Genomic DNA, 22,231 nt, shown 5'->3' with positions numbered 1-22,231 from the left:
ACCATTAAGATCTAGTGAAAGAACTATGAATTATAAAGGAAAGTGATACGGAGAGAGGAGATTTTCTAACACTCAGGGGATAAGATGTGTATCACGGTATTTGGATTGAGGGGCAATTCTCGTTAGTTTTCCCTGAAAATCTTCCCACTCCCACCCACTTTCAGAATCAAGCACGCAGCATGTCTCTAGTTCGTCTCCCAGTGGATGTTAACCCATGAGAGGATTATCTGTAATAATTTTCCCAAACCAAGTTGAGGAGGATTTAGGATAGGTATAACAGTGAAAAGGGAAAGGAAAAACAAACCCAATGATAAAAAAAAGTAGTCCGGAAGAAAGAGACAGCCAATTGGGACAACGTCACGTCAGGCAGACTGTCACGTCAGGCAGACTATTTCCACAAAAGGAAAAGGGAAGTAATCCTAACCTCTCCACTACTACCACCTTCCTTTCTGGTCTAAGTTTGCATCCAGTGCAAACCTTCCCATTCCTACCTTCTGTGCTAATCCAAATGCCCACAACCCTCCAACAGACACAGTGAGTGGACATGGAGGAAATAAACAAATGTGACTGGCTGTGATGCCAAGCAGGCAGACATGGGGAGTGACAAGCCTTCTCTTACCCAAGCATGTCTAGTGGCTATGAGGTGGCTCTGAAGTAGCATCAGTAGCGGCATCAGCTATCATGGTCACCATCTCCCCCCTTCCCCGAACATAGCCTTAACTACCACAACCACAGTGAGAGGCCCTCTGACTTCTACCTGCTAGGATGACACACCATCTCCTTGTTGGAGGACACCAGAACATGCATCATAATGTCTTTCTCAACTCATGACCATTCATCAACCCACAGCTAAGCACTCTCAGTTTTCCTTGTCTCTTATTAGTTTAGAACAGACATTGTTCCCCCCATCCTGGTCACCATCCACAGTGGGAGAGTCAAACAGGGTCATCCCTCCTTGACCTGGGGGAGCTTTGGGCTTCTTAACCAATCACAACTTATTTATATTTTTGTACTTTTCTGTAAACTACTGAAGCACCAACCCTTATTAACTCTTCACCTGCCACCAATGGCTGTGAAACTCCAGATTTGGTTGTCTGGTTGTTTGTTACATTCACTGGTCATTATCTATATATCATTTTGGCAATTCCTAATATGTGACCAAGTAAGCTGGCACATAAATATTAAGTGGCTTAAAGACTCATGTGCAGCAGCTTCTGTCACTCTGTGGTACCAGGGAGGAGGCAAAGCCTCCCAGTTAGTGTTTGGTAATACACATTTGTTTCCTCCACACTAAAAACCTCTTTTCTTACCATATCTCTCCTTCTTATGTAATGAGAGAGATAAGGGAAATGGAAGTATTTTATGACACTCTAGATAGTGCACTAATAAACTCACAAAAAATTTAATTTTGACAGATAATGAAAAATATAATGAACAATTTACATTAGGAACCTAAAACATCCATGGTTGTTCCTGTAGTAAGCAAACAGTAGCAACAAATTATATATGTACTAGAATGTTCCAGCAATATGGTTCAAGGGTCTTCCTGGGCCTTCACAATGACAAGGAGAGAACACGCCTTGAAGGTGACCACCTTCATCCTCACCCCTTACAATGGTAAGTGTAGCAAGAATAGTACAAAATTATGATTGAAATAGAAAAAAAAAATATGTATAAACATTATTAACACATTCACACAATGAGTTGTAAACAAATATAAATTATTAATGAACAAAACTGGGAATGTTAAAGATAAAAACATGACTCAAGACCCATTATGACAAGCACTCAGTTCAGACTGACATGGAGGCAAGCAACAGGATAATCTACAGGAATTCACGAGCAAGTCCATTGTTTTAAACTGCACACAAGCAACACTTCCAAGGCAACATATAAAATACGAGGGCAATACAAGGAAAATATTTTCACCCTCCACGTACTTTAAACCAGGCATGCTTGAAATACGTAAAGCCAGCACTTGCACCTCAGATGACAAGGAAAACCCATAAACCATCCCTCACCTGTTCCCCCCCCACGCCCATACACACACACACACCTGTCCCTGCACCCACACGCCTGCTGCGCCCATCACCACACCCCGGGGCACCACACACCACCTCGCCAGCAGCCACGGGTACTTACAACCATGGGGGAGCGTCTGGGTAGAGACGGAGAGCGCTGGGGAGTGAAGGCAGGCAGGGAGGAAGGGCAGCCGTGTTACGTTCCTCACTCCTCCGCACTTAGGTCGCTCCTGGCGTGCTTCCCCGTCACTTGCTTCTCTTAAATAAACTGTAGGTGGTTATCAAAGGCGTGAGTGTGCTGTAGTGGGTGGCACAAACCTAGGAGGTAGCCTGATTCATGGAGGACGTCCCGCGAGGCCGCCGGTGAGGAGCACGAGCAGCGCCTCCCTCCTGTGGCTCAGTGCTGCTGCTGCTGCTGCTGCGTTGTCTGTCTTCAAGTGAACGTCGACCTGCGTGCACACTTCCTATTATCAGTGTTCAGAATAGAGTGCTTTAATTTTTTCTCTCACTTTCTTTGTTTAGATTCCTGTGTTGTTCAAATACCTATCTCAAGGTCTTGTTTGTACCAATACGTCAGGCCACAGCGCCGCCCTGCCTGTCTGCCAGACTGTCACACTGCACGTATTGTGGCGACCTGATGCAATACTGTGCTCGCTCTCCGCTATAACATGTAACGTTTTATATCAGACTGGCCTTTGCTGGGATTCATGCTTTGAACTTCATGCCTTATCGTTATTAAAGAATGAGATATTTTGGTTGTACCACTGCACGAACATGAGACATTTAGACGTATTATTTTATGAACCGCTTTTCGTTTCTAGTGGACACGACATGACAGGTTTTCTCGTCTTTATTTTCAGACCGTCCTGCATGAGTTTAGTTAGCTCTGTTCAGTTCTTAATCTGGAGTAAAGTTTATCGGCATTTTCTGATGTTCCTCTTGGTTTTTCATTTTGTTTTACTCTTCCGCCGTTGTTCTTTCTTCTTCGATATTTCAAATATTATTAATTGCCTCCGCTAGTTTTTCACTAAACGGCTCTTTTCCTCGCTGACATCCACATCGAGGTGGTCACGGCTAAATTATATGGTAGAAAAAAAAGGATGTTTGATTCCTTATATTAGTCCTTTGCTCATAAGTTTCACGCCTGAAAAATCCACTTACACAATACTGTAGGTACATATTATTGAAGACACGTGCCAACTTCTAAAGAGTTTCTGAAATCCGCTTATAATACCCTTTTTAGCAAGCCTTATACATGTTTAAATTTACACATAAGTACGTATTACAGTATCTATATAATCATGCGCAGGAGAATCTGTTTCCGAGGAACATTACCTAACTTGATACTTTGCGTGAAGAGTGTATGACAAGTTCTTAAACACACTCTCAACGTTTGCTGAGTCGCCTGAGCATATGTATAAGCAAGGTTAAGGGAACATCCCCTTTACCTTGCGTATTCGTACACTTGTTTACGTTGGTCTTGCAGCTTCTAATCAAAACACAAAGGGGTGAAACTCGTTGCAAAGGCTAATCCCACGAACATTAATGAGCTAAAAAGATGTGACCTTGCAACCCACAAATCCCTCAAGAGGTCCTAAACATGCGTGGCCTTTGCTCTGCAATGTAATTTTGGATATTTTTTATGACTTTGCTCTTAGGATTAACATCTTCAGTGGACATTTTAATGTTATTTTCCGCTGAAATCCCTCTCATATATATATATATATATATATATATATATATATATATATATATATATATATATATATATATATATATATATATATATATATATATATATATATATATATATATATATATATATATATATATATATATATATATATATATGCCATACATTTTGTCATACATTTATATATATATATATATATATATATATATATATATATATATATATATATATATATATATATATATATATATATATATTTTTTTTTTTTTTTTTTTTTTTTTTCTAAAGTTACTGATATTCATAGCAGTTTAAAGGAAAAAGAATAAATCTACCCTTTACCTTACATAATACGTAGAAAACTATTCTGTCGATTTGAACAATGAGAAATCCATCTTCGTCCCAAAATGTATGGCATTAAGGAAAGGCAAGTGTTGACTTTCGCTGTTTCATGTGACAGCGAGACACATACAGCTCCTCAGTGAGAAATCCAGCTCCGTCTTAACATGCAAGTATTTAGGTAGTGCATCAAGTTAACGGGGAGGCGAATGTTGGCTTTCTCCGTGTGCCATGTGACAATGAGACACGTTCAGTCCTTCCTGGAGAGGCATGCATGGTGGGAACCTGTCTACTGGAGGAGCCTCTTGGGACCCACCTACACGGAACACTTCCTCCCTTTATTTCCCGAATAACTTCTCTGCGGTCCTTTTTGCTTCGCTCCCCGACAGACTTGTGAGTGCAGTCCTTGGTGGTCTCCCGCCGTAATGAGCCACTTGTGGAAGAGGAAAGCGGAAAGGTCACTGTGGTCATGGCAGCCTTACAAAGAAGACGATATGGGTCATGTTGATTCACTTGAGGAAAGAAGGGCGTTACTTGGATGGTCAGCGGCTCTCAATGACTCATATCCTGGCGGTGGCCTTGACTCCAAGAAACCGAATGCAAAAGGGTGAAACAAAGACACGTTTGGAGTTTCTTGCTGGTACACAGTAATGAATGTAATAAAAACTGTATACAAATTAACACTTCACAGACTTTAGTGTATAAAAGTTTGGATGAATAATTAAATAATCTCCTCAAGAACAAGATCACTTCATTTTATATCGAATTAACCAAATACGCCTTAGAAATATCAACTAATTTGCCAGGTATGATCATATCCTACATGGTCAAGAAGTACATATCTTTCCTCATTCGACATGCACTTAACATCTAACTAATGCCAATCTAATTTCCATAAACTTATAACTCTTCTTTGTTGCTCCTTGAAGTATCTACAGCGTGACGGAAAATATGTGGTGGGTGAGGGCTGAAGTTCACGTGTTGTCCGTCTACAGGAGATGCAACAGTGCAGTACGAGATTCACAGGCTGTTTTGTGACCCGTGAGACTGTCACTGAGCGGAGCAGTCACTCACACGTCCATATTTCCTAGTTCCGATGACGTCTTCGATCGAGTACCAGAATGGCGGGGAAGACACTACAAAGTAAACCGGCTCACCACAGTAAATTTTAGTTAGCAACGAAGACCCTCGTTACCTTTAATGCCTGAGGCTGATCACCAGTGTCCCAAAGTCAGGACGCACATGGCGCTATATAATAATAATAAAAAAAGTAATCATGTTAAAATTTTCCTCCATTGCGCTCTTCTGCTTAAATTCGTAGCTTTATTTTCTGGCCTGTCGCTCTTGATTTCAATTCCCAAAACTGAGGTGTTCCTGACATTATACTATGTAGTTGCAAACCAGCTGAGCGCCACCACCAATGTCGCGAAATGGAAGAATCTGAGACCACTCTTTTGATCCTTCTCAAAATAACCACTGCTCTACACTGACATATACCAACCTGTTTATCATCGCTCATGGAGAATTACATATATGCTGTACATTATCCTTATATAATCTTAAAAGTTCGAAAAAAAATATTTTATATTAGCCTCCCCTCGGGATCTCGTTATGTTTGGTATTTAACAAAACACATCTGTGATCACATTTCTTCATTTTGCTGCACTATGATATATTCCATCCGGACAGCATATTAATCTCGTTTATCTTTAAATATCCGCTCAGACTAGTGGCGCTTCAACACTAGTCAAGTCTGGGTTTTTTCTCTCCCTCTCAATCATCCTCATTGTTACTACACTTAATAGAGCTTTCGTTGCCCTCCCTGGTCTTGTTTACAGCCTCATCGTTCTCAGAAAAGTTGTCTTCCATAATAACATTCTACCTGTTCAAACTTTTCCTTTTCCGTCTGTCAATTATCATATTTTCTTCCTGCTGAAAGTTTACTTACATTCTGTCACCCTAAAGATAGATGGCCTCATTAATCCATTAAAACAGTAAACTTTTATTTTTGACATTATATCTTTCTCCAGTGTCTGTGCCCGTTTTCGCTATGAATATTCCCAATAAGAATATATTATCTATAAATCTACAGTGTTTCAGATACAACGCTGAAATAAGTGATCGGGTTGGCTATTTTTTTATACCTTAAAATGCTACTCATCTGTACAGCACCCCACGAATAAATGGTACACTACACACAAAAACTCTGCACAAAGACAGATTTCTGCAAATGTCATCTTCAGTGCTTCAGATTGGCTACAACGCTGAAATAGGTTATCTGCTTGAATACTTTCCTCCATCAAATAATATTCATATGTACAGCATCCGAATAAATGGTGCACTGTAACCAGCGTCCTCTACACATATAGAATGCAGCAAATGTCTCCATCGAGGCCACTTACAGCACTGGGCGTGGAGGACAAGGGTAACTTAGTGTAGCTTTATCTCTCTCAGGGTCACGGTAAAGCCACTCCTCTGCGGCCATGAATTTTTCATCCTTGAAAGCGACAACCCAGTGTTCCTTCATAGAGGTGGCAAGCAGCAGCAGACAGGGCAGCTCGCCTGTCCCTCTGTGCCTATTGGGTTGCCTCGTCCCAGCCGTCAGACACCTGTCACCTGCAGTAACCTTGAGAGTTCGAACACTTGATGATGACAACTTGCTGGCTTTTGTTGGACGACTTTCTTGTCCGCTCTGTTGTAATGTTGTCTTGTCGATATTACTGATTATTGTTTTACTACTACTACTACTACTACTACTACTACTACTACTATTAACACTGCTATTACTGCTACTATTACCACCACCACTACTACTACTACTACTACTACTACTACTACTACTACTACTACTACTAACTACTACTACTACCACTGCTGCTACTACTACTACTACTACTACTACTACTACTACTACTACTACTACTACTACTGCTGCTGCTGCTACTGCTGCTGCTGCTGCTGCTGCTGCCACTACTACTACTGCAATATTTGCAATATTATTATTATTACTATTATTATTATTATTATTATTATTATTATTATTATCATTATTATTATTATCATTATTATTATCATTATTATTATTATTATTATTATTATTATTATTATTATTATTATTATTATTGTTGTTGTTGTTGTTGTTATTTTTGCTGTTGTTGTTGTTGTTATTGTTGTTGTTGTTGTTGTTCGTAGTGTTGTTGTTGTTGTTGTTGTTGTTGTTGTTGTTGTTGTTGTTGTTGTTGTTGTTGTTGCTGCTGCTGCTGCTGTTGTTACGAATAGCTGCAGACACTCATAAATAACACTAACAAGGCACCATCCACAGTCGTGTCCTTGTCAAGCACCTGCAAGCCGTGGTTCCTTCTCACCCTCCCTTCCTCCTTTCCCTTGCTCAACGCTGGCCGGGATTGTCTACGTATTTTTGCAAGGAAACAAAAAAAAAAAAAAAAACGGAGGGAAGAAGAGAAGACACAGAAAAACAAAATGTGATGAATGTTCCGTCACACCGAGGAAACTCCAATCGCTAGAAGGTCGCCAGTTTTTCGCGTCACATTCCCTTAGGAGCGAACATCTTGAGCACCAACGACTCCACTTCTTATTCCCGGTAATGTTCCCACGTGGCAGGCACTGAGCGAGCCATCTTGAGAGAGAGAGAGAGAGAGAGAGAGAGAGAGAGAGAGAGAGAGAGAGAGAGAGAGAGAGAGAGAGAGAGAGAGAGAGAGAGAGAGAGAGAGAGAGAGAGAGAGAGAGAGAGAGAGTCTTAGTGAATCTATATCTGTAATTAACTGTTTTGCTTTATTATAATTACAGCAGCAGAGCGAAAAGGGCGGGAGAGTGAGAGGGAGTGAAACAGTGAAGGAGGAAGAGGAAAGGTGTGGCGCCGGAGGGAGGGAGGCAATGAGTAGAAAAAGTAGAGGAAGGGGAAGAAGAAGAGAGGGGTGTTCTCTCAGGGTAAGGAAGGGAGGGGACCCTATATAACCCGGTGTCCTATACAGGAAGCGTCAGTGTGATCCAGGCTGCCATCCTTGCCATTCTTGCCATGGCTGCCTCTCAGGTACTGTGTCCACCCACCTCTGTTTCTGTGCATTTTGTTGCAGAAGATATAATATGGAAATTAGAGAAATTCAGGTAACGTAGTTTGAAAAAAAAAAATATTTTTAAGTACAACATGAAAAATGAGAAGGATTTTGAAAAGCATGATTTGAAAAAAAATAGAAATTTTGAGAAAACGTAATTTGAAGAATTAATGAAGAAAGTATTAAAAAAAAGATATATGCCTCGGGAACATAAAATCTGAAACATGAAAGACTTAAAAAAGCGTAATATGAAAAAAAGAGAGAACATTTTAAAACACAGTATATGAAAAATGAACGGCAAAAAGTTGTGCTGTCTGTAATTATATAAAATTAAGCCTTGAGGTTTTAAATATTTTTTGCAAGATTTTTTGGCATGATTACATTTTTTTCGGAACAATTTCTGTAAAAGGAAAAGAAGAACGGCAGAAAACTGAGATACTTGTACTTACATGTCATGCAAATTAAAACTATTGATCTGAAGCGTAACTCCTTTGATAGGCTATGCACGTTTTTCTTTCTTCATCTATATTTTTGTGCATTTTTTTCATCACAATTTATACCAAAATGACCAGATTTGAACTTCTTTAGGAGAATAGTTAGGTCGTAGACTAAGGAACAATGAACAGTGATCCAGGAATGCACGCGGCTCCAGGATTAGTTTTCACGTTCTCTAGACTCAGCTCAACATAAGTCTGCGGTAATCATTTGCCTCATTTCATTACTCTACGGAGACCAAGTGCCGAATTTCATAATATTGTTATTCATTTGAGTATGGGCGTGCAGAAATTTTATTATTATTATTATTATTATTATTATTATTATTATTATTATTATTATTATTATGTTGTTGTTGTTGTTGTTGTCAGCAATGATGGTAGTGGAGATATGCACCGTCTGAAGCCCTCAACTTGTTACTATTGTTGTTACTGTTGTTGTTTTCCACTCTTTTAGATCTGCAATGCCTGACACTAATCAAATACAACAAAGTGAAACTGAAATAGAATATTCTCAATGTTCCCAGGAAGTTACACTGACAACAAACAAAATATATGAAAACGATGCTATTTTATGAGATGATTAATACCCTGACCTTCGGCTCTTCAAGAGATAAGACTGTTTAGGCTTGTTCCCATACGCTTCTTCCTTGACGGGTGCTGGTGGGGTATCTCCCCTTTATACTTTATTATCCTTGCTGATCCACGTAGTGTGTATGATGCATTCAGTGACTGTGACCGCCACATATATTGTTTTTGTGGCTGAAAACCTAAACTTCATATTGTCAATCAAATAACCCAGTAAATGAAAAGCTGCGACTTAAAGTATGATGTACTCATCCAGGTTGTGGCGGGAAGATAGGATTCGATTGTCATGCAGTGTAAAATCATACTATGGACGAAACCAAGATGTCTAAGCCTGGCAGTTCACGCCCAAGCTTACTATACTGTGATGACCACGGCTTGGCAAGATAGGAATTTATCTCCTTTCTATGATTTTCTCGAAGATTTAACGAACATTTACATTTTATTTTTTATTTTTATGGTTCTGATTATGCAACAATAAATATTCACAATGAAGTTAAAAAGTTAAAAAATCAACTTAATGATTCACGCGAAGGGAGGAGCAGGAATAAAAAAAAAAAAAAAGTAACTAATAATCACTCCATGACATTGATGAACGCTATCATTCCTACAGGTCCTGCTTTTGACGGCGACTCTGGCGGCGATGTCCAGTGTCCTGGCGGTGCCCCAGCAGCTACGTGAGCCCCTCGGGATCTACAGCGGAGACGTGGTGAGTGGCAGTAGTGTGGTGGTTTAATCCTCTTCATCCTAATCCTTCTCCTCTTCACTGAGTGCATTTCATAATATTAGCAGTATTTTTTAACACTCGCCAAGTAGATCCATATTAAGTGGAAATCGATACACCTCATGGTATGTGCCTACTGATAAAACACACACACACACACACACACACACACACCCACACACACACACACACACACTAAGCCATGCCCTTCCCCTTACACAGGCTCGCTATGAGTTTGGCTACGAGGTGAACGCTCCTGACTACGGCAATGACTTCTCCCACGCTGAGAGGCGGGAGGGGGACGACACTTCAGGCCAGTACCGTGTGTTGCTGCCTGATGGTCGCATCCAGGTGGTCTCCTACACTGTCAACGGGGATTCGGGCTATGTGGCTGAAGTCTCGTATCAGTGAAAGCAAAGGAGCCACGTAGCGCACCGCAGGACCACTGTCTACAATTCCTGACGATCTCACTCATGGTCACGACTCCTTCAGTAGGGCAGCTTACCTGTGTTGGCTGCTCTCTCTCTCTCTCTCTCTCTCTCTCTCTCTCTCTCTCTCTCTCTCTCTCTCTCTCTCTCTCTCTCTCTCTCTCTCTCTCTCTCTCTCTTCCATTTCAGAAAAAGATGTTGTATATCTGAAATAGATCAAGTAGGTTTAAGAAAAGAATACTGTAAATAAAAGGATTACATGAAAACTAGGCTTCTATTTTACTTTTTAGCAAGAAACATCGACCCGGTCTTGAAAAATGTTGCCGGAAGGCCTGATATCTGAATTTTCCTTCCTCTAGTCAGTGTGTTCTAGTGGTTTCAGAATATCGCAGTTTCCTGACTGTGTTCATGTCAAAATGATTAACTGAATGGCACATGAATTATTAACTTAATCATTATCATCCGACTATTACAGTTGGCTCATATTTCCATCTAGAGGTTAAATGGTAAGTATTATCATTATCATTATTATTATTATTATTATTATTATTATTATTATTATTATTATTATTATTATTATCGCACTTTTGCTACTGTTGGCTATTTGCAAACGCTGATGAGTCTGGATACCTTGTCAAAAAAGGTGTATTACCTCACAGTTATGTTTCGTGTTCTGCCACCACTAGATCACCGGTTGCAGTGAATGAGCATAACCTGGGCACCGTTTAGGGAGTGTGCAGCCATACATTTGCTCATATCTTATTATGATTTTATTTCCATCAGCTTCCCCGTCCTCATGTTGATCCACTTTTACTAGGGCCATCATCATCATTGTTCAACTGTCACTAACTATGGTATAGCTTTTAAGGAATATGTACTTTCTCTGTTAAGTGAGAACATAGGATCCTACCTAACCAGTCTAACACACACACGTAGCATGATAACCAATATGTACTTCCCTTGGTAAATAAGAACAACTTTTGCTTGGTACACCATAGCAGGCCACCCATTCGTAGCTGTGTCATGTGTATTAGTGCGTATGTCGTCAATAAACTAACCATCATGTAAAATGGAAACCTGTGAAGTTATGTCACTCGAACATAGCAGTATTCATAGCGTGGTTGAGGATGAGGTAGTCAAACAACCAATAATTGCGTGTTTCCCATTGGACATCATTACCTTCCTGGATTTTATAAATGTGTTGAATCACTCGCTTTTAATTAAGCAAATGCAGATGAGGAACAACCGGGGAATTAATTGCTCTGATGATTGAGAAACCTAAAAACAGAAGAGAGAGAGAGAGAGAGAGAGAGAGAGAGAGAGAGAGAGAGAGAGAGAGAGAGAGAGAGAGAGAGAGAGAGAGAGAGAGAGAGAGAGAGATATTACAATAAAACAGATCGCATAACTGCGCAGCATTAGTATTCATAACATTCACTTATTTTCCATTCTCGAGAGCCATGCACTTGCTCAAACACCCGTGCCTGCTTGCTTAGTTTTTATTTGTCCGAGCCAAGCGTGGGAGCCATACTTCGTTCACAACATGCTACACTGTCACCAAATAACTAACAAAATCTGAATTATTTCATCGCAGTTTATATAGTGCTGAAATCCTGCACGGTATATTCAGTCTTGGCTGCTGTACGCGCGAAAACTTAATGGTCTACTGGGCGGTAGTTGCTTAAGGGAACAATTCTCCGTGATCTGCGACGAATACTTTTGAAAGTAACGAAATATTCATGGAAAACCCACAAATGTTACGAAGGTAGGCTGTGACTCACACTTGCTTTCGTGAAATATATTCGTTTATTATTTTCTTCGCTCACCTCCTATACAAGACAATATGCTATTTTGGTTGACAGCATTGGACTCAGCAGTGACTGTAGAACTCAAACATGAGGATAAGAGGACAAAAGTGTGCTACTGCCACCCACACACGGAATGCATCTCTGAAACTATACGTAAATCAATTACTTAATGAATCAGTCAAATTGCAGAATATGTTGTCCTCCCCCCCCCCCTCTCTCTCTCTCTCTCTCTCTCTCTCTCTCTCTCTCTCTCTCTCTCTCTCTCTCTCTCTCTCTCTCTCTCTCTCTCTGTCTCTTAAGTGGATTACAGTAACATCTCATAATGAATCAAGTTGTTATCTTGTGATAGACGTGTCAGTCCAAGGTTCTCTGGTACATCACGTGTGATGCGTTGTCTGTTTTGTAATATTTGTTATCTTGTGAGGACAAAGCTTTTACAGTAAGTTAAAATGCACCTTCATTAATTTCTATTCTTTTAGCATATTAATCCAAACAAATAGAAATTACCACTACTAATACTATTGATAGTAATTATCATCATGGTTTAATTTCTGCACTTCTGATGTGTCCTTTCATTTTTTTTTTATTATTGCTGGTATGTATTTATCTATTTTCCTATATTTGATTAATTTCGACAATCCTTTGTCTCTGATTTCTATTTATTCAGTTAAAATGTCACCTCTTTTACTCAATCACCAGTCATTGTCTTTCCCAGTATATCATTCAGTTCGAACTTAATTTCCCTTATTTTACAAAAGCTGTAAATTATGTTTTTTTTTAATATCACCTGATCTGTCCCGTCTATTCTTTATTTATATCTCTATCTATATACTAGGCCAGCAATCTCACATCGGGTAGCCTAGACACACCATACACTCATACACACATCATTCACACTCAGCCGCTCGGTCCTAGGTGGAAAGGGACCTTACAAATAAAACAAATACCACCATAAGAATTTAAGTGGTGCCCTGAGGTTGCCGCGCCATCAGAATAAACCACGTCACAATAAAAAGCTACATGCTATGCTCTTAATATCTCCTGATATGTTTAGTCTCTTTCTTATTTCCAAGACTCAAAAATAAAGTCCCCGTAACAATTTGAGTGGTGCGCTGCTGAGTGAGAAGAGAGGCCGCCGCGCCATCAAAACAAACCACGTCACAGCTGAGCCAGTGTGTATGTCTGACTGTCCGAGTGTGCGAGTGAGTGTGGCGCGGGTAGGCACACAGCAGCCGATGTACTGTTTTACTATGGTGTAGTGAGCCTGTGACCATGTGTGCGTTTACCAACACCAGGAACACACCGAGGAGATCCTGCAGCGTTAGAACAGAGCGGGAAAGTGTTGGTGCCTGCACGTAAGAAGCATGACGGGGGAGGAGAGGAGCCGTCCGAGGCAGGCAGGGGATGGCAGGCCTCTGGGAATAAGGCCAAGACTGGGGATCTCGCCCACGGCTGTTTTTCTCATCATGTCCTTGGGGTATGTGCAAGACAGGGGCTGTGTATCCTCCATTGGTGGGGATGTGTGTAATGATGTGCAGTTTTGCAATGATTGGTGGTACAGTTATTTATTTATTTTTTTGTGGGGTGGGGGTTTATGTGATATGGTTTTAATTGTGGTGATATCTGTATGTGTAAAATCTGTTGATATGTGTATGGTCATGAAAGCAGCTAAATAATTGGGTGTGGGTGAGTATAGTTGTGTGTGTGTGTGTGTGAGGTTTAGTGCCTGTTGTCATGGTGTGTCTGCCCATGACCTTCACATTACTGTGTTCTGGAGATAAGTTAAAGATTGCTTTGTTATGAATGCCAAGCCTGTGCACTGATCACTTCAGTGTGTCAGATTCATGTAGTATGTTCATGATTATTGTGTGTGTTGACATTGTAACAGAGTTTGCAAATCTGAATCCAACCAAATGAAATTGGGGGTCTTTGTTCTCTTCAGGATCACTCAAAAGTTGATAGTTGTGGCAGCTGTTGTGTCAGTCTCTATTAATTATAAGTCAATCTAACTGTTGTGTCACAGATTTGGCCACAAAACAAAGAGAGGGTTTTCAAAATTATTTTCTAATCAAATGTTATGATCTCCTAACCTTAACTGAGGGACTTCAGCCACTTGGACACCCTATATTTGTGCCTAACCATACATGGGGAATGATAGGAACAATATTTACTCTCATTCATTAATCAGACTATTACATTTTTATCACATTAGAATATTCTCAATATGTGGGTTGGGCAACCAATGACAGCTTACCTTGATGGCAGCAGATGAGACGTATGTTGACACGATGGTATCAGAAACTAATTAATGTGAAGTTCTGAAAACAGTGCAAAATAACAAGTCCACCTTCAGTGGATGTTTATAATGGATTGGTTAGAGCATGGCATCACAAAATTAATCAGATGTATAAATGTAGTGAAATCCAGCTTGACTCATGATTCCTTCACGCAGTGAACATTATAACATCGTATGGGTTTGTATTGATCATTTCTCACCCTGAGGCATCCATAGGAATGATCTGTGATTTTTTTTTTCATTATTATTGATTTTTTATAGGTAAAGTTGAGAGAAATACCCTAAATAGTGAGATCTAAGATATGGGGACTGGCACTGAAGTATTTTTAATAAACTATAAGACCACTGAAATATGGCAATTACAGACAACTTTCTCATTCTTATTATATTTTTATTTTTTCTAATGTTTCCTCAGTTTTATATGTACCGGGGATAAAAAAGCAGCAGATTGGTGGGGTCATGTGGCAGCATGGTGTGAGGAAAGCAAGGGGATGGCAATGTTCAGGTGGAGCTACTGTGCCAGAAGAGAAAGTGATGCTAAGGCTGGCTATTTTTGGTTGGTAGAAGTAATTACATCATACGAAGGATATTGCTTTAGGAAGAATATAGAGAGTCAGTGCTAGAGAGAGAAGGATTATGACTGGTAGATCATGAGGAAAGGATGTAATGTGGGTATGTGTTTCTGGTTCAGGAAAGGAGGATGTGAAAGACAGAAATAGGGATGTTACAGGTTGGGCATGGAGTTGGTGAAGAGTTAGTCATAAAGTAGGAACGAGTGAGGTTAGTGTGGCTGATATGTAATCATGTGAGTGCTGTTTCCCAATGTCGTATGATGCCAGGAGGATTTGATCAAGTGAAAATTGTAGGATTGATAGCTTGAGGTTTATTCATGGATAGACTGGAGAAATATGATATGATATTTCTTCTTTGAATGCCAGTTTGTGATAAAGTTGTGTTTCTTGCAGGTTGAGTCTTGCAGCAGAAGAGACCCACACTCCCGAAGCGGCAGCATCAGCACCCACAACCCAATTCCAGCCACTGAGTCAGCTTGAGAGAGCAAAGAGCATCTTAGGAGTGACAGACCAGGCATCAGAGGTCCCACCACTGCCCTCACATTCACACAGTTCTCAAGGCATCAGGAAGATCATCTCCTCTATGAAGAAGGACTTTTTAACCAAGAAGTCCTCCTCAGAATCAACTGCTCCTCGTGACACTCACACTGAAGTAACTGGAACTAATCAAGCAAACCAAGGCCTGATTAAGAGCATATTGAGGGCTGTGTCTCAAGAAGGAAGCAAGAAAGCTAAGACAGGAGAAGAAGAACAGCCATCTCCAGCATATATTGAAGAGGATGCCAGTAAGGAGGATGCTCAGACTAAGGAACATGCCGATGAAGAGGAAGTTCACAGGGGGACTAAAGAGAAAACCAGTGGCAAGGAGAAGTTCATTAAGGTTATTAGTGAAGTTGTGCTGAGAGGGGATGATACTCCTGAGCCACTGGAAACACCTTCAAGCATGCTGCCTCCTGCTGAGGAAGTGAAGGAAGAGATGACCAAGGAAGTAAGGGTAAAGTAATCTTTGGTATTGTTCTTTTTCATGAAATAGGCTTGTGGTGTTCTTAGGTGCTCAGTAATCAGTTGCATTTGTAAGCATCAAGGAAGAGGAGGAACGCAAAGAAAGAATAAAAACGGCAGCTGCATTGCCCCTTATGTGGTTGTTTATAGGAACCACACTAACATACAGTGAGAAAAATAGGATAGGCTAATTTTCTCCCTCTACATTGAACATACCTGGACTATTCTTCGCTAAAAATCTCATCTGGAAACTTTACATTTTTCATTAAAGGTGTTCTGTGTTGTCTCTACCAGTACTTTACATCCTTACAGTTGCTTACTCTATACAGGCCTTGTCTGTCCATGTATGGGGCATTGCTCACACATATGGGAGGATCAAGTCACACAGTCCTTCTGAACAAGATGGTGTCAAAAGCTTTTCATCTCATTTACTTCTCTCCTTGAACAGACTATCTTCATTTTCTCACTCACTGGTACAGTGATGCATTTCCTATCATCTTCCACCATTATTTTCATGGTTATTTCTCTTCAGAACTTGCTAGCTGCATGCCTCCTTCTCCTCTTGTGACCTCACTGCTCAAGACTTGAAACAAAACCATTAGGATTAGTTCTATATTCATTTAAATTTGATAGATTTGTAATACTTTAATCTGAAGGATCTGAATGTCATTGAATTAAAAGGAGATAATGGATGTCAATGCTAACGCAATTGAAATAATTGTCCTCATTAATTTTTATCAAGGAGGAGGAAGAGGACAACAATAAAGATGAATATTAAAGTTGCAATAGGAGAGGGATGAGGAAGTGATCAAGCTAAGTGAATTGTTAAAGTTTACTATAATATAGATGACCTGTATTAGGTTAAGGAATGTACAATTTCTTAAAGAATATTGAGATTAGCAACAAATATGCTGGTAGAAAGGGACATGGCTGGGATTGAGCAGGTGCTGTGGAGAACACTGTGTTGTGTTGAGGCTTTATGGCCACAGACACAGGAATGCAGACTGATGCTTTGAATACCACAGAATGGCAGTGCAGAACAAGGATTTGACTGTCAGACATGTAAAAATACAGACTAGAAAATACTTTGAGTGTAAAGGGCACACTGATGCAATGGGACTGTAACTTCAAGTAGACAAGAGATGATGAGCGGGTGCTGTGAAGAGAGCGGTGGACTGTTGAAGAGACTGAAAAGTTTACTTGGGGTGTTCTAACAAAATACAAAGAAAAGGATTCAGGATAAAAGCTGAGTTTTCTCTACAACATGAAAAAATTAGTTTTACACTGTGTGCTGGTTTGCATATTTTGTAACCTGACCTATTCTTATGATTATTTGTTCTGTTTCAGTACAAAATAATAGAAGTTTTTAATCTTGTCACATAGCCTGTTCTTATAATTGTTCTGTTTTAGTACTTGATACTTAACTAACAAAAGGTTCATGAAGTTTATATTTCATGAAAAGCAGAAAATTTATGTAGTCTTTGTATTTTATTTCATTTATTGCCAGAAGAGAAAGGCTTTTTACTTCTCTTACATCATAATGCTGTTTTGTGAAAAGGAAGAAGGCTCTATGACTTAACTAACTTACCATTGCTTACCCATGGTATCTTTCTTCCCTGAGTTGGGTAAAGTAACTAAACACTGAATGCTTACATGGTCTCTTCTCTTCTTCAGGCACACATAGAAGGGGAATCATCAAGCAGCAAAGAGTCACATGAGGAAAAAGTGTTGGAAGTGGAGGAACAAAAAACAGACAGTTTGTCAGTGGAATCTGTGGGCAGTGATGACAGAAGTAGTGATACAAAAGTAGTGAGTGAAGAAAAGGAAATTGAAAGTGAAGTGCCTGAGGAGATTCCAGCTGCCAAGAAGAAGGAAGAAAAGGTGGCAGGAGAGCCCATCACTGCACCACCTGCCACAACGGAGGGAGATGCCGAGGGGTGAGTACAAGTGATAATGTTGAGTCAGGGGTGTCCATATGAGAAACAGATGAAGAGGAGGCACATGTATTACATCTTGGAGACCTAATATATCCTATAGCAACTCTGTCCCTCCTATTGCTTAACTTTCCTATATGAAATGAAAAGCTAACCATAGAGAATAGAGGAACAGGAGCAGCCTTTGTTAAATCTTGGAAATCTAATGGTAATGGTAAATTCAAAATGAGCACTCCTTCTTCCTGCTTTGCTTGCCCTTCTCTCATAAAGAATGACTACCTTAGAAGCTGAGGGTGAGAAGCTTTTCATAAACTTGGAAACATAATGGTAATAGATTCTGAATTATCATGATGACAGCTCTATCACCCAACTTGTTTAACTTTCCCTCACAAAAGGATAACTGAATCAGGAATAGAGAAAGAGTCAATTTGTCAAAACTTTAGAAATTTAATTATGAAAGATTTTAGATTAACAATAGAGTAATTTGCATGCTTCCCAAATTGCTGATAATTACTTCAGAAATAGAGAGAGAGAGAGAGAGAGAGAGAGAGAGAGAGAGAGAGAGAGAGAGAGAGAGAGAGAGAGATTAGCATTTCTTGAAATTTTGGAAACATAATGATGGTAGATTTTTAAATAAACTGACATTTCCCTAGTAAATATCATATTTTTCCTGTATAATGATCACTAAGGGCAATGGGAACAGGAGCACTTGCTATATATTCCTTTTTTTTCACTATATTAAGTGGTATATTATAGACTAGCATTTTAGTAACTTCTCTTCCTCCTAAGTTCACACCTTCCCCACATCAAGACACACTCTATGGACACCCCTGACATTTTGTATTACTATTTTTTCACCTGTTTTATAGCAAGGTGGATTTAGCGAGTTGGCCTTGAATCAAAATCGGCGTCTTTGTACCTTAGAGTTATAATCCGGAAGTGTCTTTATTTGGGCACGTCACAGGGGGTTGGTGGGCTGCTGTGAAGGATGGCGGCGTCTCGTCCTTCGCAGAGCGGTACATATGCGGTAATGAGAGAAACGAACCATTGGTGTACTGCGAGACAATGCGAACTGCGTTGGTTTTGCTTTTTTTTTTTTTTTTCAGTTGGATGGAATGTTGTAGGCGAAAAGCAAGGAATAAAATAATGAATAAAAAATAAGAAAAGAAACCCTACTAGCGATATGTGGTATGTAAAATGTTTGTTTAGAGCCTCACGAATAAATACATGGGTGCAGGTAAGATAATGGTGATGGTTCGGATACTTTTCTCTAACTGTTTATATTTTCGGACAAGACTTTCTCGCTTTCCTTTGATGTGTTTTGGTGTATTTTAAACCAATAGAATGTTCGTTTTCTTGTCTAGGAATTTCTTTTATGCCGTTTTCATGCTTGATATGAAAAGTGGCATCCATAATCTCCATAAATCCATAATCCGGAATATATGTGAAGGAATTTTTAACAATCTTCACGTCGACTATCACAGCTGCAGGGTTGAGAGAGAGAGAGAGAGAGAGAGAGAGAGAGAGAGAGAGAGAGAGAGAGAGAGAGAGAGAGAGAGAGAGAGAGAGAGAGAGTATGAGCATGTGGTGCAGGGTTGGAAGCGGTCAGGTATACATATGTGAGTGCAGCTGTAGCGAGGAATGTGTGTGTGAGGGAGGCTATATGACCATATGTAGACTGCGCAGCGCACCATCTGATTGTTACCACCTGGCCTGACTTAGGATTGTTATTAAATGTTCTTATGCCGTACTTTTATTCTTAACAACCTCCAGTGGAAGGTAGTGGCGTTTTTCAAGAGTGTTTTCATAATCGATGGTTTAGTAAGGATTTTGAATAGTTAGCGGTAAAATTGACACCCATGAGAATCTGTTTAATCATCTCTGTGGCCTTTAAAGATTCCTTGAGATGTTTGGAAACCTTATCTTTACTTCGAGAAAGCTCTTGTGGAAGATTTTGTCGTTCATAATTGATGGTTTTAATAAGGTTTCTGCCTCGTCAGTGAATATTTTACACTCGTGAGAACCTGAGCTGTGGCCTTTGAAAATTCCTTGTGTTATGTTACCGTGCCCTGTCGTTGGAGTTATTGGCGTTTTCAGGGATGCTTTCATAATTGATGGTTTTAATGATTCTGCCTGTTCACTGCAAAATTTATCCTTGAAAACTTGACTAACCATTTTTTATTTTATTATTATTATTATTATTATTGTTATTATTATTATTTATTTTTATTTATTTATTTATTTATTTATTTATTTATTTATTTCATTTTTTTATTAATAGTCCTTTTGTGATGCTTCAGTTCTTTATCTTTACTCCTAACATGGGAAGATATTGGCGTTTTCTAGGGGTGACTTCATGATCGGTGGTTTTTGCAAGGATTCTGTATCGTCATTGAAAAATTAACACTCGTGAGAACTTGTCTTGTTTCTGAGGCCTTTGAAAATTCCATACAAGATGTTCCGATGCCTTCTCTGTACTCGCAACAACCTCTAGTCTAGTGGAAGGTAATGGCGTTTTCAATGGTGCATTCTGGATTGTTGATAAAATAAAAACAAGACTATCTCTCTCTCTCTCTCTCTCTCTCTCTCTCTCTCTCTCTCTCTCTCTCTCTCTCTCTCTCTCTCTCTCTCTCTCTCTCTCTCTCTCTCTCTCTCTCTCTCTCTCTCTCTCTCCAGTGCTATGAGTAACAGATTGATAAAGAGGACAGAGACTGACAGATAGACAGCTTAAGCCGTTAAAACTTAAGATAAGCAAAGATATGACTGTTTAGATTAATATCACACATACACACACACACACACACACACACACACACACACACACACACACACACACACACACACACACACACACACACACACACACACACACACACACACCTTCGTAATCATTCCTCCTCAAGGTATCCAACGTGAGTTACCTGTGCCCTTCCTCACTATCTATTACTCCCGTTTTCTATTGTCTACCGCAAGACAACCATCAACAAGGACCGTATACTTAAACATTTTGAACTCTTATTAAAAACTTTCGTCAGAACTATTTTCACTGGCTGCGTATATGGTTAGTTTGATTTTTATGTGTGTTTTTCCTCTTTAAAGATTCGGATACTCGCTAAACTATTACTAAAATCATGAAAACGACCTTGAAAAACCTGACAGCTCCTGCTAGAGTTGAAACCTAAGCGTTCTTTCATAATGTGGTTCCAGAAATGTTTTTTTTTTTTTTCTCCTTTATTTCTTTCCAGCACAGACAAAGTACAGCACCTCTCCATGCATTGTTTTGTTTCGTATTAGTAGCTTTTCGTATCGTGTATTTTCATTACCTTGTTTACTAGATGGGGTAATGTGCTTCCAGAAATACATTTTTTTTTCTTTCTTACTTTCCAGCACAGACAAAATACAACATTCATGCGTCATTCGTTTCGTATCATATTCAATACCTTGTTTAGATAAGGGCATGTATTTATTGTGCTTTAAAAAAATATATGCATCCTTTTTTTTCTTAATTTCCAGCACCGATAAGGTAGATCATCCGTGCATTATTTATTTCGTATCACTTGTCCTCCGTATCGCGTGTTTTATTTACATCAGGTAAACTGGTGGATGAATATTTCTCGGCTCCGATTCCATCATGTAGCGGCGCCAGCAGCTTTCCCACGCCTTACCTCGCCGCGGCCTTCAAGCTCTGGAGAACCTGTAGCGGTGCTGGGAGAGAGAGAGAGAGAGAGAGAGAGAGAGAGAGAGAGAGAGAGAGAGAGAGAGAGAGAGAGAGAGAGAGAGAGAGAGAGGACAAAGACAGTGAGCGAAATAAATTAAGCAAAAACGCACAATTTCGTGATTTATTTTATGTCGAGGCACGGGGAGACACGTGCCAACATTTTACCCTTAACACTGCCTGACACAACACCACCGCATTCCACAGCGCACTCAGAATACTCTACTGCTTGTCCCTGATGAAAGAATACTGTGTCGGTAGTCAGTTCTTCTGCCAGGTACGCACAATTCCCCGGGCACAGTATCTTCGGGCAGGGAGCCACATCCCTCCCAAGTCCCAACACATGAGCTGTCCCCGGCGCCGCGTGGACTGGGCTCAGGTGTGTGTGTGGCGCCGCGAATGTTCAGAATGCTACTTATTTCCGCTCTGTCGTCTTGTTGTGGGCTAATTCTGAATATGACTCGAAGATAGGGACGTCTTTACCAGCTGACCTTTGTTCCTGCAATATTGGTAAGTATGGTAGATGATTACAATAGACTTAGTAATCAGATAA

General features: G+C 39.9%; 3 protein-coding genes across 11 annotated transcripts in view; 2 read left to right on the top strand and 1 right to left on the bottom strand.

Annotated features, from left to right (window-relative positions):
* The window catches only part of LOC135100563 (large proline-rich protein BAG6-like), a 31,465-nt gene extending 28,985 nt beyond the window's left edge, over positions 1 to 2,480 (bottom strand). For 5 of the 8 annotated variants that reach the window (XM_064003562.1, XM_064003568.1, XM_064003564.1 and 2 more), the window contains exon 1: positions 2,143 to 2,420. In XM_064003562.1, coding sequence (XP_063859632.1) covers positions 2,143 to 2,148 — 6 coding nt within the window. In that variant the 5' untranslated portion in view covers positions 2,149 to 2,420. Of the gene's footprint in view, positions 1 to 2,142 lie in introns of all 8 variants that reach the window. The other 3 variants (XM_064003563.1, XM_064003570.1, XM_064003569.1) reach the window with 1 other exon arrangement.
* Positions 2,481 to 7,923: 5,443 nt separating this feature from the next.
* LOC135100312 (pro-resilin-like) lies at positions 7,924 to 10,529 on the top strand. The gene is made up of 3 exons (XM_064003152.1): positions 7,924 to 8,101; positions 9,816 to 9,911; positions 10,149 to 10,529. Exons 1-3 carry the CDS (start codon positions 8,087 to 8,089, stop codon positions 10,335 to 10,337), a joined length of 300 nt encoding a protein of 99 aa, XP_063859222.1. The 5' UTR covers positions 7,924 to 8,086; the 3' UTR covers positions 10,338 to 10,529.
* A 2,820-nt stretch (positions 10,530 to 13,349) lies between these two features.
* LOC135100562 (SUN domain-containing ossification factor-like) overlaps positions 13,350 to 22,231 on the top strand; it is a 102,961-nt gene continuing 94,079 nt past the window's right edge. The window contains exons 1-3 of one of the 2 annotated variants that reach the window (XM_064003558.1): positions 13,350 to 13,636; positions 15,421 to 16,015; positions 17,704 to 17,966. In XM_064003558.1, coding sequence (XP_063859628.1) covers positions 13,524 to 13,636; positions 15,421 to 16,015; positions 17,704 to 17,966 — 971 coding nt within the window. In that variant the 5' untranslated portion in view covers positions 13,350 to 13,523. Of the gene's footprint in view, positions 13,637 to 15,420; positions 16,022 to 17,703; positions 17,967 to 22,231 lie in introns of both variants that reach the window. The other variant, XM_064003557.1, reaches the window with a different exon arrangement.

Source organism: Scylla paramamosain, chromosome 5 (genome assembly GCF_035594125.1).
Source record: "Scylla paramamosain isolate STU-SP2022 chromosome 5, ASM3559412v1, whole genome shotgun sequence".
Lineage (NCBI taxonomy): Eukaryota > Metazoa > Arthropoda > Malacostraca > Decapoda > Portunidae > Scylla > Scylla paramamosain.
This window is presented reverse-complemented; position numbering and strand designations above follow the sequence as displayed.

What these genes read in the sequence shown, in the direction of transcription:
- LOC135100312 (XM_064003152.1), top strand. An exon ending in GGATCTACAGCGGAGACGTG is followed by an intron (nt 9,912 to 10,148) that starts GTGAGTGGCAGT and finishes CCCCTTACACAG; the next exon opens with GCTCGCTATGAGTTTGGCTA.